Source organism: Dictyostelium discoideum (genome assembly GCF_000004695.1).
Source record: "Dictyostelium discoideum AX4 chromosome 2 chromosome, whole genome shotgun sequence".
NCBI classification, from domain to species: domain Eukaryota; phylum Evosea; class Eumycetozoa; order Dictyosteliales; family Dictyosteliaceae; genus Dictyostelium; species Dictyostelium discoideum.
The window spans coordinates 519,191-538,643 of record NC_007088.5 but is presented as its reverse complement, the minus strand read 5'-3'; the positions used below and the strand labels follow the sequence as shown (position 1 = coordinate 538,643).

Sequence of the window (19,453 nt, the reverse complement as noted above, 5' to 3'; positions counted from 1 at the left end):
ATTTTCATTGGGTTAATATCTATTGTATGTATTATTATTGTCATCTATATTTGATTATTTTTCATTAATGAATTTAATATCATTTTGATTGAAATATTAATTGTATTGTTTTGAAGTTGTTTAATTGTTATTAAATTTATACCAATTTCTTTATCTATCCAATTCTTTAATTGAACTATTATTAATGAATCTGCGCCATAATCAATTAATCTAAGATTTTTATTTATTCTTGATTGATCCGTTGAAAATAATTCTGAAACTTTCTCAATGAATAATTCATCAATGTTTTTATTTCCAATATTCTCTTTTTTAGTTTGTTCACTGTTGTCATTTAAATTCATCAAGTAATCAAATTTTAGAAATAATGATGTTTGTTGAATATTTTTAAATTTTGATGATATTAAATTTGAAAGCATTGAATTCGTAAATTTACCTGCATTTTGAATTTGTAAATCTAAAAGACCTAAAACTAGATTGATAGGTGTTGGAACGTAACCAATGCCATCTGTAAATTCTGAAATTGATTCATTCTTTGAAACGAAACCAGTTGATTCAATTGACCCAAGGTTAATACAAGCAGATGGTAATCCAAGTGATTCTCTGTATTTTGAAAATGAATCTAATAATAGGTTTGCACAGGCATATGTACATTGATCTGTTGAACCTATTAATGAAAGTGCAGAAGAAGCCATAACAAAATTAATTAATTTCCAATTACGTTTAATTGATTGATTATGTAAATTAACTGCACCCATTGATTTTGCTCCATGTGAAATATCTAAATGTTTCATATTGATTTCTTGAACTTTACATGTAATTTGTTGAAATGCAAAATGGTATATTGAATCAATATTTGTAATTTGTTGATTTTCATTTAATATTTCATTGATTGCATTATCAACTTGTTCACTATCACCGACATCAACACTCTTGAAATGAAATTTAATATTATTATTTGATAGTTTAGTTTGATTAATTAATAATTCTAATTCCCATTTTAATGATGATCTTGAAAGAATAATAACATTTTCAATTGTGTTAATATTTGAATATTTAATGATCCATTTTAATATTTCTAAAATAATACCTGATTGACCTGTAATTAATATGTTTTTACCTAAATTATTTGAATTAATTTGATAATTTGATTTTAATATTGAAAACTCTTTTTCATCTAAAGATCTATAAATAATATCACTATAAATTTCATGATCATGACTAACTGTAATTTTTTCAATGTTACCGTTGGTAATGTATTTGATGGCATCTTTAATATTTAAATTTGTAAATTCTTTAATTGGAATAGTTTTTAATTCTCCATTTTCAATAGCATGTGAAATTTCATATAAACATTTTTGTATTTTATTTTTTTGAATTAATGATAACTGAAAGTTGTGGTAACCATGGTTATATTTAAAATTGATATTTTTTAAAAATTCACTTTGATTTAAATGATTTGAAGTTAAATCAATTATTCTACCACTCTTTGTTAATAACTCGAAATTTGAATCCATAAAATCACTTGGTAATGTATTTAATATTAAATCTACTCCTTTCTTTTTTGAACCTAATTTAATTAATTCGTTTTTTATTTCTGTAACATAACTTTTATCTGTGTTTGAATAAATTCCAGTAATAAAATCACCATATCTATCTAGAAGATATTGTTTAGTTTCGTCCAAATCAACTGTAACGAATAAATTTGATTTAAAACCTTTCCATTTTAATATTTCAAATGTTGATAATCCAAAACTATCACTACCTAAATGAATTAGAATTGATTCATTATCTTCAATATTTAAACTACCAACATTAAATAAACTCATAAATGATGTTAAATAATCAATTGGAATTGATGATGCTTCGTTATGACTTATGTTTGAAGGTTTTAATTGAATATTTTTAAAATTTGTAACAATGTGGGATGATGTACAAGAATTTGATAAACCAAATACATTATCACCAACTTTATAATCTTTTACATTATTACCAACTCTTGTTATAATACCTGAAAATTCATATCCAAATTGTGGTAAACCTGTATTGTCATCACCATTATTATTATTTGAACCGCTAAAATTTAAATAATCTTTATAATTGATACCAGTTGCAATTGTTTTAACTTCAACTTGATTATCTCTTAATTTAATTTGTTTTGATTGTAATTGATATTCTAAATTTGGTGATAATGAACACATTAAATTATTTTGATTTTCAAAAGATTCTGAATTGTATTTTAGTTTTAGATTTTTCTCTTTTTGAACTATTTCATAATATACTTTGTTATTAATTATAATCATTTCTTTATGAACATTTGTTTTGGAGTCCACCAAGATATTAATGAATTGAACCATTTTGTTATTTTTTGAATTTATATAATTTTGAGTTGAATCATAATCAAAATCTAATGTGTGTAATTTCAATTGTTGGAATTCATCAAAGTATCTTGCAGCACCAACAACTGATGATGCTAAATAGTTAGTTTTTCTTGAATCACTAACAATTAATACATGTTTACATAAACTATTGATTTGTAATAGTCTTTGATTGATTTCAATATATTCAAGAGTTATTTGTTTATAATTATCCAATGATAATGTTTCTAATGTTTTTATGAAATAAATTATTGAATCATTTGTAATTGTTGATTGACTTAATAATTGATTAAATTCTTGAATAGTTTCAATTTGAATTAAACTTTTTGAATTTGAATCTAATTTGATGTTTTCTACAAAACTTAAATTACCACCACCACCATATATAATTATATTATCATGTTTTGGTTGAGAATTCAATAAAGAAATTGGTGGTTTTTGTGCATGTATTACTGACCCAACAAAGATGCATTCTTTTGACATTAAAATGTCTTTAAAATTACATGTCTTTAATAATTGATACCAACTTTGTTGAGACATACCACATCTATCTTTTCTAATATCAGTATCAGTGAATGACCACCATTGTTCAAATGAACCAATGATTGAATCGATTAGAACTGATTTATAAGGTGGTTCTATAAATAGCAATTGACCATTCGGTGTTAACAATTGATACATTTGTTCTACAGCTTGTTTAATATTTTTAACAACATGAAGAACATTTGACATTATAACGAAATCATAATATGATGGTTTAATTGCTTGATTTTCAAGCAATGATTCATCGATTGTTAATGAACGATAAATAACATTTAATCCATTTGTTATAGCAGCATCATTAATGATTTTATTGATTTTATTCTTTGCATCTGCTATGAATGCAGGTGAAATATCACTCCATGTATATTCGATTTCAACTTGATAATTTGGATTCTCTTGAAGTAATGCAACGATTTCTCCAATAACTTCAACTGATAATGACGCAGTGCCTCCTCCAAATTCTAAAATTCTAATTATAATATTATTATTAATAATCTCTTTAATTGAATGTATAATGACATGTGAAATCATTTGATACTTCTTTCTTAAATAACTGCATTTATAAATTTTATCCATTAAACCATTTTGAAATAATGATTGAGGTAAATCTTCATTATCATTATCACTTTCTAGTGGGAATAATAATTTTGAAATAATTTTTGATGATTTAATAACTAATTCATTAAATTCGAAATAAGCATCATCATTTTCTTCCAAACTATTAAGAATACCATTCTCTTTTATTGTTTCAAATACAAATCTAAATAATCTTTGATTTTTTGAAATTTTACTGAAACTTGAAATAATTTCATTAACACTATGAGAATTAATTTTATTGATATTAATTTCTGGACATCTTTTTATAATATCTTTATAAAATAATGTTGAAATATATTTGAATAAATCTTCTGGAATATTAAGTGCAGAATGGAAGAAATCATTTTCATAAATAATTGATTTGAATGATGATGGCGTTGGAATTTGAGAATCTTTTGATTGTAAATGAACTTTGTATAATTCATCATTTGGATACTCAATTTTAAGTGAATGTTTGATTGGAATTAATGATTTAAAAATAACTTCTTGAATTTCATATAAAACTGAACCATCTGATAACATTACTATAATAGATCCATGGTATGAATCAGCATTTTTTGGTTTTAAATTGGAATAAACATAAATACTATCTTTATATTCTTTAAGATCCGATGGTATGTTTGATGAATAATATTTAAATCCAATGGCTTTATCAAATACAATTTGACTTTGATCATTTATTAATACTAACATTCCATGTAAACATGTATCTAAAATTGGTATATTTAAAAATGAATTTGTTTGAGATTTTAAAGATAAAACTGATAATGAACAATCATTACCTAAATAACATTCAGTAGCACCTTGAAAAACACCAGTATAATTCAAACCAGTTTTTGATTTTATTTGTGTATAAAGTTCATTCTTTGTTAATTTGCTCAAATTACATTTGTTTTTAATAATTTCTTCAATATTATAATTTGATGGTATATCATTACCATGATCTAATAATTGGAAATTTGCATTTGATGATTGAATCCATTCATTTGATTTTTGATCTTTGAAATGAAATTGTGCACGATATTCACTTTTACCAGTTTGTTGAATGTTTGTTTGTAAATATTGATTGATACCTTCAATTAAAATTAATGGTGTTTTAAATTCAATAAAACTAATAAAAATATCTTGATTTTTATAAAGTTGAATAATAATATCGATATAACCACAACCTGGGAAGTAGTATTTACCTTTAACCATATGACCTTTAAGATATTGGAATGGTTTATTATTTATATCAATAAATGTTCTATATGAATTTTTAAATGGTGAATAATAAGAGTTTGATAGACCAAGATGATCGATTGGTGGTCCTTCTTTTGTATATTGTTCAAGTGTTTGAGTTTGAGCGAAGTATAATTCATCATCCCATTGGTAAAGTGGTAAATTTATTGATTGATTTGATTTTTTATTTTCCAATTGACATTTAAAATTAATACTATATCCATTTTGACAATATAAATTTGAAATGGTTTGTTGAAACTCTTCGACATCATTCTTTTTCTTGTGAAGTGCTGAATAAACTGAAACTGATTCATTTAAACTTGATGGTACCATTTGCTTAATATAAAATGATATTGTTGGATGTGGTGCAATTTCAATGAATACAATATCATTATTTAATTGATTTGATTCGATATGTTTATAAATATTTGAAATTGTTTGTGTGAATTTAACTGGTTTGATAATATTATCATAAACATATTGTGAATTAAATCGATTTGATTCATTAAATAAATTTGTTGTAACTGTTGAAAATATTGGTACTTTTGGTTGATTACTTTCAATGTTTAGTTGTAATATACTATCTTTTGTACATTGCTGACTACTTGTATGGAATGATGATAATGAACCTAACATTGCAGTGAAAATTTCTTTTTCTTTTAATTCTTTCGAAATTTCATTTAATATTGATTCATTACCTGCCACAACAATTGATTGAGGTGAATTATAACACGCAATTTCAATTTGTGGATACTTTTGAGAATACATTGATTTAAATTCTTCATCACTGATATTAATTGATAACATTCTACCACAACCATTTGTTTTAGATTGGGCGATTGATCTGTAATAAACTGTATAACAGAATGTATCTAAATCGATCATTCCAGAACAATATGCTGCTGAAATTTCACCAAGACTATGACCAAGAATAAATGATGGATTTACTCCCCAATGGCAATATATTTCAAATAGTGATACTGAAAGCATACACAGTGCTGGTTGTGCGAAAATTGGATCATGTATTGAGGTCAAGTCATCATCTTTGATCGTTGTTAACTTCCCCCATACTGAATAACCATAGTACTTTGATAATTTTGAATCGATTAAATCAATTGACTTCTTAAAAATTTCATCATTATTATATAATTCTAAAGCCATTTTAGGATATTGTGATCCTTGACCTGAAAAAACAAAAATTGTAATTGGGTTCTTTCCTTTGAATGACATATTCGAAATGATTGAATTTTTAGTTTGAATTTGTTTTTTATTTAAAATTTTTTCAAAAAGTTCATTTGAATTACTTGCAATTACAACTGATCTTTGATAAAGATAATTTGATTTTGAATAAATTTGATTTGCGGTAAAATCAATAAAATTGAATTGATTATTAATTATATTTTTAAATTTTGATTGGTATTGATTTAATGAATTTGATGAATTTGCTGAGAATGGTATTAATATATTTTTATGATTACTTTTGTTGTTGTTGTTGTTTTCATATGATTCATAATCTTGTTTTTTAAATTCTGAAATAAGTAAACAACAATTTGAACCTGTTACACCAAAGTTATTAATCATCATTGAAACTGGTTTTTCATTAATTCTTTTGTTGAATGGAATTGGTGATGTTACAACTTTTAAATTCCATTCATTGAATTTAATTAATGGATTTGGATTTTTGAAATGAATATTTGGTAAAAAGCATTGATATTTAAACATTAAACAACATTTGATTAATGATGCAACACCTGAACCAGCTTCACAATGACCAATATTACTTTTAATTGAACCAATTAGAATTGGTGTTGATTTATCTCTATTTTTAAAAGCCATTGAAATTGCTTCAGTTTCAATTGGATCGCCTGTTTTAGTACCAGTACCATGTGCTTCGATATATTGAATATCATTAATTGAAAGTTTACCATTGGTTGATTTAAATGCTGAATTAATATTATTAAATTGTGATTGCTTTGATGGTGAATAAAGGTTAACTTTATCCATATGACCGCCGCCATCAACGTTTGAACTTGAGCCATTAATTACACAATAAATTCTATTACCATCTTTAACTGCATCTTGTAAATTTTTTAAAACTACAATAGTAGCACATTCACCACGTGTAAAACCATCGCCACTTTCATCAAATGCTTTACATTTACCATGTGTTTTACTTAACATGCTTAAATACGAATATGCTTTTATCATTCCAACATCTAGTAAAATATTTAAATAAAAAATTAATTAATGAGTGTATTTTATATATAATATATTTAAATGTAATTCTTACCTAATATTAAATTTACACCACCAACAATTGACATATTGGAAGTACCATTTAATATTGAATGATAACCTTGAGAAACTGCATTTAATGATGATGAACATGCAGTATCGATTGATAATGATGGACCATTAAAATCGAAACAGTATGAAATTCTATTTGAAACAGCATAGGCAGATTGTGCTATTACATTTTTTAAAACTGAGTCTTGGTGTTTATTTATATGTTGATAATCAATATTTGAAGAACCAATGAAAACTGAAGTATTTGTACCACGAATTGAAATTGGATCGATAGATGCATCTTCTAATGCTTCCCATGTACATTTTAATAATAATCTTTGTTGAGGATCAATCTGATGAGCATCGGATGGATTAATACCAAAAAATAATGGATCGAATGATTTGCATTCATTAAATGGTAATAAACCTGCATTTGGACTACTAATTTCACCTAATTTATGAAAATTGTCACTCCATCTTTCTGATGTACTACTAACACCATCAAAACCATTCTTTAAATTATTAAATAAATCATCTGGTGAACAAATTGAATTTTCATTATTACCAGAAGGAATTCTAAACCCCACCCCAACAATTGCAACACCTTTATCTATTAAATTTATAATTTCTAAATTATTCATTGGTGCTTAGTTATTTTAGTTGAGGAATATCTCTATTAGTTATTACCAGAAATAATTCTAAATTAATTTTAAAATTAAATTTTGTTTTTTTTTTTTTTAATTTATATTTTTTTTTTTTTTTAGAAACTTGCATTATTTACTTTTTTTTTTACTATTATTTTTTATAGTAAGAAGCAGTTAAAAATAGGTGAACCAATAAAAAAAAATGAATATTAATTAAAATTATCAAGTACCACTTTTTTTTATATAGTGTGGAACATTTTAAATTTGGAGATAATCGGTATCATGTTGGGGATTTTAAAAATAAAGTCTGTAAATTTGGTTTTTGTTTTTATGTTTATTTTACTGTCATTTTATTTATTATTAAGAATTTAAAAAATAAAAAAAAATAAAAAATGAAAAAAAAAAAAGGTTTTTCTGAAAATAAATTCCCACGTGAAGATATTTTTTTTAATTTTAATTTTTTTTTTTTTTTTGTCTTTTTCAAATTTTCATACCAAATCTTTTTGTAGTGAAATTTCAAAAAAAATTTCCCTTCATTAACAAGGGGATTTTTCACAATAAAATACACATATGTATACATTTTATGATGTGGAATAATTTAAAAATATTTTAAATTTGGAGAAAATAATATCATGTTTGATTAATTAGAAAAAAAATTTTGTTTAATTGGGTTTAATTTTTTTTTTTTTTTCAATTAAAAAATAAAAAAACCATTTTTAAAAAGTTGGAATTTTAAAAAATTTTATTATTTTTAAATATAGGTTATTTTTAGAGATTCCTTTTTTAAACATTAAAAAAACTTGTTTCAATTTGTTTCAATTTGTTGAAACACCATTAAAAGAAGGTGGTTGGGGTATGTGGAATATACAATTACGACAAGTTGCTCAAAAGATTTGGATATACAACAGATTTTTACAAAAGCATAAATCTGCAAACAATTCAATATACATGATAAGTTGGATGGATCAAATCATCAACAAATCAATCTCTTCTCCATACCTTATAAAAATCAAAAAAGAATGGGAAAACTATGCAACTCAAATTGGACATCTAAAAGATAAAGTTCAAACCCTACAACCAATATTAACAAAAAACCAAACCTCTCAAACATTAACCACAAATAATATTTCACTACCACCAACACTCAAAGAAATCTACTCGACAATACTCAACAATCACCAATGTAAATCAAAAGACTATGTTGGCAAGAAATATTCAGATATACTTCTTACTTCGCACCAACAATCAATACAACTATTATGGAAATACACATACGACCAACTATTTGTCAAAATTCAAAAATTAAAAGATCCAAAAGGCCGTGATACAATGCAAAGATTCCATGCTAGATGTCTTCCAATTAATCATCTACACAACAAAGTTTGCCCCATTTGCAACAATGAAATGAATAATGATCCCTATGGTCATTTGTTTTTCAATTGTCAGCACACAATCAACTTCATAAACCACGACAAATTAAAATATTTTATATATAAAAATTGCAATGGAAACAAAAACTGGTCACTAACAAAAAACCAAACAACAAAATTATACACACTCATTTATAAACCACAAACAAACAACAAAGCATTTAAACCAGATCCAACTATCAATATTAATTTTCATTTAGCAGAAAACGCACAATATAAAAAATACAGATTCAACTGGAATTATATAAACAAATCTTGATCTAGTCAGAACACATGCATATTGGAACATAATCTCATTAGTTATTCACCAAATATGGTTATGCAAATCATTATTTGACATCAATATAACTCAATCAATTGACAATTGGAACAACCAAATAAACAACACAACACTAGATTATGATATATTAAAATCAAAATGGCACAAGCTAATAAGATTGGAATATTCAAGAACATTATCAAACTTTAACCAATACTCAATTAAAAACAACCTCACAAAAACTCAAAAAGAAACCCAATGGTCCGAAACCATCAAAAAATTTAAAAAAGAATGGAGCATAAACACAAATGAACCAATTCCAACAATTACACTACCAATTAATTATTAATTACCACATCTAAAATAACATACCATTTTAAATTCACAAAAACTAAAAAACCTAAAATAAATAAATAAAAATAACATACTAATTGTATACTACAATAGTTTATTTATACCAAAAAAAAAAAATGATCATAATAAATAAAGGAACAACACAATTTATATTATAAGAATATTGTAAAGCGTGAACCAAAACTTTTTTTTTTCATTTTTCTTAATTTTTTATTTTTCGACTGAAAAGTTTCGAAAGAAAACTCCAAAATATATAAAATTAAATAAATAAATTATTTATCATTAATTTTTTTATTACTATTATTAATATTATGATTTTTAAAATTCATTTCAGATCAAAAAAATTAAAAAATCGCAATTTAATTGCAAATTCTAACGATTAATAAAAAAAAAAAAAAAAAATCGATTCTCTTCGATCCACAATATTTTTCTTTTTTCTTTTATTTGAAAATGTTTTTTTGTTTTATTTTTTTAATTTTTTTTTTATTTTTTTAATTTTTTTTTTTTTTTTATTTTGTTTTTTTTAATAGAGACGCTGGAAATGAAAAAAAAAAAAAAAAAAAAAAAAAAAAAAAAAAAAAATTTGGCAAAAAAAAAAAAAAAATTGTTTTTTTTTATTTTTTTTATTTTTTTTATTTTTTTTTTAAATTAATTTATATTTATTTTAGGAGTCAATCCATTCATCTAAATCTATTTTCTCAACTGCTTTTGGAGTAACTGTTATTGAAAAATATTTTATATCTTTTTCAATATCGATTTTACAACTTTGATATTTTTCTTGTTCTTTTGTAGAGGCAGAGTGATGAAGAAAGTGAAAGCTTGTGGTTTTGAGTGGTAGACAATCATATTTAATATACCATCTGGATGAATAATCATAACCAACTATTGTTTCTAGATCTTCTCTTGATGGTAATAAGACATGGTATCTTATTCCAATTCTACCATCACCCAAATATTTAACCTCAATTATTTCAATATCAAAAGGTGGATAACCAAAAACAAGTTTAAACGATCCATCTTCTAATGGTAAAATGATGGGATCATTTAATTTTAATCTCTGAGTGCCGAAGAATTCCAATGGAGTATGAAGATGTTGTCAGTTGGTTCTATAGTTTTGTTTATAAATAAAAAAAGAGAGAATTTAATTAATTAAATTTTATAAAAAAATATTCATCCAGATGGTATATTAAATATTTTATAAAAAAATAAAACAAAAAAACATTCTCAACAGTCTCAAATAAATATAATTTTTTCAATAACAGTTACTCCAAAAGCAGTTGAGAAAATAGATTTAGATGAATGGATTGACTCCTAAAATAAATATAAATTAATTTAAAAAAAAAATAAAAAAAAAAATTAAAAAAAAAAAATTAAAAAAAAAAAAAACCAAATTTTTTTTTTTTTTTTTTTTTTTTTGCCAAATTTTTTTTTTTTTTTTTTTTTTTTTTTTTTTTTATTTTTTTTTCATTTCCGGCATCTCTAATTTATTTTTTTATTTTTTTTTTTTTCTGTAAATTTATTTTGTGATGTTGTCATATTATTAAAATAAAATTTTTTTGTGTAGGCGCCTAAGATATTTTCGAGCTCGTAAAAAACCGTGAAATATCTTTAGAAATTTTTCTTTTGACATTTGTAGAGCTGTTTTTTGAATTTTTTATTTTATTTTTTATTTTTTAAATCAAAAGTTTTATTTTTAGAATTTAATTATTTAAATAAATTATATTAAAACATTCATATTAAAAATATAAATTAATTATTATTATTATTAGATATTGGTTTTTTATTTAAATTTCACAAAGCAGTGTAGGTAAAATAGCGCTTTTTTTCCCTGAAAAAAAAAAAGTTAAATTTCCCTTCCACATTGATTATTTTTCATTAATGAATTTAATATCATTTTGATTGAAATATTAATTGTATTATTTTGAAGTTGTTGAATTGTTATTAAATTAATACCAATTTCTTTATCTATCCAATTCTTTAATTGAACTATTATTAATGAATCTGCACCATAATCGATTAATCTAAGATTTTTATTTATTTTTGATTCATCGGTTGAAAATAATTCTGAAACTTTCTCAATGAATAATTCATCAATGTTTTTATTTCCAATATTCTCTTTTTTAGTTTGTTCACTATTGTTTTTTAAATTCATCAAGTAATCAAATTTTAGAAATAATGATATTTGTTGATTATTTTTAAATTTTGAGGGTTTGAAATTTGAAAGCATTGAATTTGTGAATTTACCAGAATTTTGAATTTGTAAATCTAAAAGGCCTAAAACTTGATTGATTGGTGTTGGATGGAAACCACCACCGTCTAAAAATACTGAAACTGATTCATTCTTTGAAACGAAACCAGTAGATTCAATTGATCCAAAGTTAATACATGCAGATGGTAATCCAAGTGATACTCTGTATTTTGAAAATGAATCTAGTAGAGTATTTGCACAAGCATATGTACATAAATCTGTTGAACCTATTAATGAAATTGCAGAAGAAGCCATAACAAAATTAATTAATTTCCAATTACGTTTAATTGATTGATTATGTAAATTAATTGCTCCCATTGATTTTGCTCCATGTGAAATATCTAAATGTTTCATATTGATTTCTTGAACTTTACATGTAATTTGTTGAAATGCAAAATGGTATATTGAATCAATATTTGTAATTTGTTGATTTTCATTTAATATTTCATTGATTGCATTATCAACTTGTTCACTATCACCAACATCAATACTCTTGAAATGAAATTTAATATTATTATTTGATAGTTTAGTTTGATTAATTAATAACTCTAATTCCCATTTTAATGATGATCTTGAAAGAATAATAACATTTTCTATTGTATTAATATTTGAATATTTAATGATCCATTTTAATATTTCTAAAATAATACCTGATTGACCTGTAATTAATATATTTTTACCTAAATTATTTGAATTAATTTGATAATTTGATTTTAATATTGAAAACTCTTTTTCATCTAAATATCTATAAATAATATCACTATAAATTTCATGGTCATGGCTAACTGTAATTTTTTCAATGTTACCGTTGGTAATGTATTTGATGGCATCTTTAATATTTAAATTTGTAAATTCTTTAATTGGAATAGTTTTTAATTCTCCATTTTCAATAGCATTTGAAATTTCATTTAAACATTTTTGTATTTTATTTTTTTGAAATAATGATAACTGAAAGTTGTGGTAACTATGATTATATTTAAAATTGATATTTTTTAAAAATTCACTTTGATTTAAATGATTTGAAGTTAAATCAATTATTCTTGCATTCTTTGTTAATAACTCGAAATTTGAATCCATAAAATCACTTGGTAATGTATTTAATATTAAATCTACTCCTTTCTTTTTTGAACCTAATTTAATTAATTCGTTTTTTATTTCTGTAACATAACTTTTATCTGTGTTTGAATAAATTCCACTAATAAAATCACCATATCTATCTAGAAGATATTGTTTAGTTTCATCTGAATTTACTGTAACGAATAAATTTGATTTAAAACCTTTCCATTTTAATATTTCAAATGTTGATAATCCAAAACCATCACTACCTAAATGAATTAAAATTGATTCATTATCTTCAATATTTAAACTACCAACATTAAATAAACTAATAAATGATGCTAAATAATCAATTGGAATTGATGATGCTTCAATATGACTTATTTTTGAAGGTTTTAATTGAATATTTTTAAAATTTGTAACAATGTGAGATGATGTACAAGAATTTGATAAACCAAATACATTATCACCAACTTTATAATCTTTTACATTATTACCAACTCTTGTTATAATACCTGAAAATTCATATCCAAATTGTGGTAAACCTGTATTGTCATCACCGTTGCTATTTGAACCACTAAAATTTAAATAATCTTTATAATTGATACCAGTTGCAATTGTTTTAACTTCAACTTGATTATCTCTTAATTTAATTTGTTTTGATTGTAATTGATATTCTAAATTTGGTGATAATGAACACATTAAATTATTTTGATTTTCAAAAGATTCTGAATTGTATTTTAATTTTAGATTTTTCTCTTTTTGAACTATTTCATAATATACTTTATTATTAATTATAATCATTTCTTTATGAACATTTGTTTTTGAATCTGTTAATATATTAATGAATTGAACCATTTTGTTATTTTTTGAATTTATATAATTTTGAGTTGAATCATAATCAAAATCTAACGTATGTAATTTCAATTGTTGGAATTCATCAAAGTATCTTGCAGCACCAACAACTGATGATGCTAAATAGTTAGTTTTTCTTGAATCACTAACAATTAATACATGTTTACATAAACTATTAATTTGTAATAGTTTTTTATTGATTTCAATATATTCAAGAGTTATTTGTGCAAAATTATCCAATGATAATGTTTCTAATGTTTTTATAAAATAAATGATTGAATCGTTTGTAATTGTAGATTTATTTATAAATTGATTAAATTCTTGAATAGTTTCAATTTGAATTAAACTTTTCGAATTTGAATATAATTTGATGTTTTCAAAAAAACGTGAATTATTACCACCACCATATATAATTATATTATCATGTTTTGGTTGAGAATTCAATAAAGAAATTGGTGGTTTTTGTGCCTGTATTACTGATCCGAAAATGCATTCTTTAGACATTACAATGTCTTTAAAATTACATGTCTTTAATAATTGATACCAACTTTGTTGAGACATACCACATCTATCTTTTCTAATATCAGTATCAGTGAATGACCACCATTGATCAAATGAACCAACTATTGAATCAATTAGAATTGATTTATAAGGTGGTTCAACAAACACCAATTGACCATTTGGTGTTAACAATTGATACATTTGTTCTACCACTTGTTTGATATCTTTAACAACATGAAGAACATTTGACATTATAACGAAATCATAATATGATGGTTTAATTGATTGAGTTTCTATCAATGATTCACCAATTGTTAATGGAAGATAAATAACATTTAATCCATTTGTTATAGCAGCATCATTAATGATTTTATTGATTTTATTCTTTGCATCTGCTATGAATGCAGGTGAAATATCACTCCATGTATATTCGATTTCAACTTGATAATTTGGATTCTCTTGGAGTAATGTAACGATTTCTCCAATAACTTCAACTGATAATGATGCAGTACCTCCTCCAAATTCTAAAATTCTAATTATAATATTATTATTAATAATCTCTTTAATTGAATGTTTTATAACATGTGAAATAATTTGATTTTTCTTTTTAAAATTGTTGCATTTATAAAATTTATCCATTAAACCATTTTGAAATAATGATTGAGGTAAATCTTCATTATCATTATCATTTTCTAATGGAAATAATAATTTTGAAATAATTCTTGATGATTTTATAACTAATTCATTAAATTCGAAATAAGCATCATCATTTTCTTCCAAACTATTAAGAATACCATTCTCTTTTATTGTTTCAAATACAAATCTAAATAATCTTTCGTGTTTTGAAATTTTACTGAAACTTGAAATAATTTCATTAACACTATGAGAATTAATTTTATTGATATTAATTTCTGGACATCTTTTTATAATATCTTTATAAAACAATGTTGAAATATATTTGAATAAATCTTCTGGAATATTTACAATAGAATGGAAAGAATCATTTTCATAAATAATTGATTTGAAATATGATGGTGTTGGAATTTGAGAATCTTTTGATTGTAAATGAACTTTGTATAATTCATCATTTGGATATTCAATTTTAAGTGAATCTTTGATTGGAATTAATGATTTACAAACAACTTCTTGAATTTCATATAAAACTGAACCATCTGATAACATTACAATTATAGATCCATGGTATGAATCAGCACTCTTTGATTTTAAATGGGAATAAACATAAAAACAATCTTTATTTTCTTTGAAATATGCTGGTATGTTTGATGAATAATATTTAAATCCAATGGTTTTATCAAATACAATTTGACATTGATCATTTATTAATACTAACATTCCATGTAAACATGTATCTAATATTGGTATATTTAAAAATGAGTTTGTTTGAGATTCTAAAGATACAACTGATAATGAACAGTTATCACCTATATAACATTCAGTAACACCTTTAAAAACTCCAGTATAATTTAAACCAGTTTTTGATTTTATATGTGTATAAAGTTCATTCTTTGTTAATTTGCTTAAATTACATTTGTTTTTAATAATTTCTTCAATATTATAATTTGATGGTATATCATTACCATGATCTAATAATTGGAAATTTGAATTTGACGATTGAGTCCATTGATTTGATTTTTGATCTTTGAAATGAAATTGTGCACGATATTCACTTTTACCAGTTTGTTGAATGTTTGTTTGTAAACATTGATTGATACCTTCAATTAAAATTAATGGTGTTTTAAATTCTATAAAACTAATAAAAATATCTTGATTTTTATAAAGTTGAATAATATTATCGATATAACCACAACCTGGGAAGTAGTATTTACCTTTAACCATATGACCTTTAAGATATTGGAATGGTTTATTGTTTATATCGATTAATGTTTTATATGAATTATTAAATGGTGAAATAAAAGAGTTTGATATACCAAGATGGTCAATTGGTGGTCCTTCTTCTCTATGTTGTTCAAGTGTTTGAGTTTGAGCGAAGTATGTTTCGTCACTCCATTGGTAAAGAGGTAAATCAATTTTTTTATTTGATTTTTTATTATTAAATTGACATTTAAAATTAATATTATATCCATTTTGACAATATAAATTTGAAATGGTTTGTTGAAACTCTTCGACATCATTCTTTTTCTTGTGAAGTGCTGAATAAACTGAAACTGATTCATTTAAACTTGATGGTACCATTTGTTTAATATAAAATGATAATGTTGGATGTGGTGCAATTTCAATGAATACAATATCATTATTTAATTGATTTGATTCGATATGTTTATAAATATTTGAAATTGTTTGTGTGAATCTAACTGGATTAATAATATTATCGTAAACATATTGTGAATTAAATCGATTTGATTCATTAAATAAATTTGTTGTAACTGTTGAAAATATTGGTACTTTTGGTTGATTGCTTTGAATATTTAGTTTTAATACACTATCTTTTGTACATTGCTGACTACTTGTATGGAATGATGATAATGAACCTAACATTGCAGTGAAAATTTCTTTTTCTTTTAATTCTTTTGAAATTTCATTTAATATTGATTCATTACCTGCCACAACAATTGATTGAGGTGAATTATAACATGCTATTTCAATTTGTGGATACTTTTGAGAATACATTGATTTAAATTCTTCATCACTGATATTGATTGATAACATTCTACCATTACCGTGTGTTTTAGTTTGCGCTATTGATCTGTGATAAACTGTATAACAGAATGTATCTAAGTCTATCATTCCAGAACAATATGATGCTGAAATTTCACCAAGACTATGACCAAGAATAAATGATGGATTTACTCCCCAATGGCAATACAATTCAAATAGTGATACTGAAATCATACACACTGCTGGTTGTGAAATATTTGGATCATGAATGGAAGTGGTATCATCATCTCCTATCGACCTTAATTTTTCTAAAACTGAATAACCATAGTATTTTGATAATTTTGAATTGATTAAATCAATTGACTTCTTAAAGATTACTTCATTATTATATAATTCTAAAGCCATTTTAGGATATTGTGATCCTTGACCTGAAAAAACAAAAATTGTAATTGGGTTCTTTCCTTTGAATGACATATTCGAAATGATTGAATTTTTAGTTTGAATTTGTTTTTTATTTAAAATTTTTTCAAAAAGTTCATTTGAATTACTTGCAGCTATAACTGATCTTTGACAAAGATAATTTGATTTTGAATAAATTTGATTTGCGGTAAAATCAATAAAATTGAATTGATTATTAATTATATTTTTAAATTTTGATTGGTATTGATTTAATGAATTTGATGAATTTGCTGAGAATGGTATTAATATATTTTTATTATTACTTTTGTAGTTGTTTTCATATGGCTCATAATCTTGTTTTTTAAACTCTGAAATAAGTAAACAACAATTTGAACCTGTTACACCAAAGTTATTAATCATCATTGAAACTGGTTTTTCATTTTTCCTGTTGAATGGAATTGGTGATGTTACAACTTTTAAATTCCATTCATTGAATTTAATTAATGGATTTGGATTTTTGAAATGAATGTTTGGTAAAAAGCATTGATATTTAAACATTAAACAACATTTGATTAATGATGCAACACCTGAACCAGCTTCACAATGACCAATATTACTTTTAATTGAACCAATTAGAATTGGTGTTGATTTATCTCTATTTTTAAAAGCCATTGAAATTGCTTCAGTTTCAATTGGATCGCCTGTTTTAGTACCAGTACCATGTGCTTCGATATATTGAATTTCATTTACTGAAAGTTTTTCATTGGTTGATTTAAATGCTGAATTAATATTATTAAATTGTGATTGCTTTGATGGCGAATAAAAGTTAACTTTATCCATATTACCATTACCATCAACATTTGAACTTGAACCATTAATTACACAATAAATTCTATTACCATCTTTTACTGCATCTTGTAAATTCTTTAAAACTACAACACCAGCACATTCACCACGTGTAAAACCATCACCACTTTCATCAAATGCTTTACATTTACCATGTGTTTTACTTAACATGCTTAAATACGAATATGCTTTTGTCGTTTCAACATCTAGTAAAATATTTAAATAAATTAAATTTAATTAATGAGTGTATTTTTAAAATATATATATTTAATCCTTACCTAATATTAAATTTACACCACCAACAATTGAGATATCAGAAGTACCATTTAATATTGAATGATAACCTTGAGAAATTGCATTTAATGATGATGAACATGCAGTATCAATTGATAATGATGGACCATTAAAATCGAAACAATATGATATTCTATTTGAAATTGCACAGGTGGATTGTGCTATTACATTTTTTAAAACTGAGTCTTGATGTTTATTTGTATGTAAATAATCAATATTTGAAGAACCAATGAAAACTGAAGTATTTGTACCACGAATTGAAATTGGATCAATAGATGCATCTTCTAATGCTTCCCATGTACATTTTAATAATAATCTTTGTTGAGGATCAATCAATGGTGCTTCGGATGGATTAATACCAAAAAATAATGGATCGAATGATTTGCATTCATTAAATGGTAATAAACCTGCATTTGGACTACTAATTTCACCTAATTTATGAAAATTGTCACTCCATCTTTCTGATGTACTACTAACACCATCAAAACCATTCTTTAAATTATTAAATAAATCATCTGGTGAACTGATTGAATTTTCATTATTACCAGAAGGAATTCTAAATCCAATACCAACAATTGCAACTCCTTTCTCTATTAAATTTATATTCTTAAAATTATTCATAGGTATTTAGTAATTTTAGTTGAGGAATATCTCTATAGAATAATATAGAATAATTTATTCGAATTAATATTTGTTTTTTAAATATATTTTTTTTTTAAAAAAATAAAAACTAACCTTATTTAAGAAAATAGGTGAGTGAATATAAAGAATGAATATTAATTAGAATTATTAAATACCACTTTTTTTATACATTTTATGGTAAAATTTAAAAAACTTTTTAAATTAGGAGATATTTTAGAATCCAGACAAGTTTGCAATATTTCCAATTACAAAACCCACCATATGGG

General features: G+C 23.9%; 4 protein-coding genes across 4 annotated transcripts; 1 reads left to right on the top strand and 3 right to left on the bottom strand.

Moving 5' to 3' along the window:
* Positions 1–44: 44 nt before the first annotated feature.
* pks8 (beta-ketoacyl synthase family protein) lies at positions 45–7,663 on the bottom strand (the record flags this gene model as incomplete). Its single annotated transcript, XM_001732912.1, has 2 exons — positions 45–6,952; positions 7,027–7,663. The coding sequence occupies 2 exons, from the start codon at positions 7,661–7,663 to the stop codon at positions 45–47; spliced, it is 7,545 nt and encodes a 2,514-aa protein (XP_001732964.1).
* Positions 7,664–8,058: 395 nt separating this feature from the next.
* DDB_G0271568 (hypothetical protein) lies at positions 8,059–9,355 on the top strand (the record flags this gene model as incomplete). The annotated part of the gene is made up of 2 exons (XM_640472.1): positions 8,059–8,171; positions 8,428–9,355. 2 exons carry the CDS (start codon positions 8,059–8,061, stop codon positions 9,353–9,355), a joined length of 1,041 nt encoding a protein of 346 aa, XP_645564.1.
* A 1,018-nt stretch (positions 9,356–10,373) lies between these two features.
* Positions 10,374–11,339, bottom strand: DDB_G0271528 (hypothetical protein; the record flags this gene model as incomplete). The annotated part of the gene is made up of 2 exons (XM_640471.1): positions 10,374–10,729; positions 11,306–11,339. 2 exons carry the CDS (start codon positions 11,337–11,339, stop codon positions 10,374–10,376), a joined length of 390 nt encoding a protein of 129 aa, XP_645563.1.
* Positions 11,340–11,552: 213 nt separating this feature from the next.
* On the bottom strand, positions 11,553–19,166 carry pks7 (beta-ketoacyl synthase family protein; the record flags this gene model as incomplete). The annotated part of the gene is made up of 2 exons (XM_001732911.1): positions 11,553–18,457; positions 18,530–19,166. 2 exons carry the CDS (start codon positions 19,164–19,166, stop codon positions 11,553–11,555), a joined length of 7,542 nt encoding a protein of 2,513 aa, XP_001732963.1.
* Between the last annotated feature and the right edge of the window lie 287 nt (positions 19,167–19,453).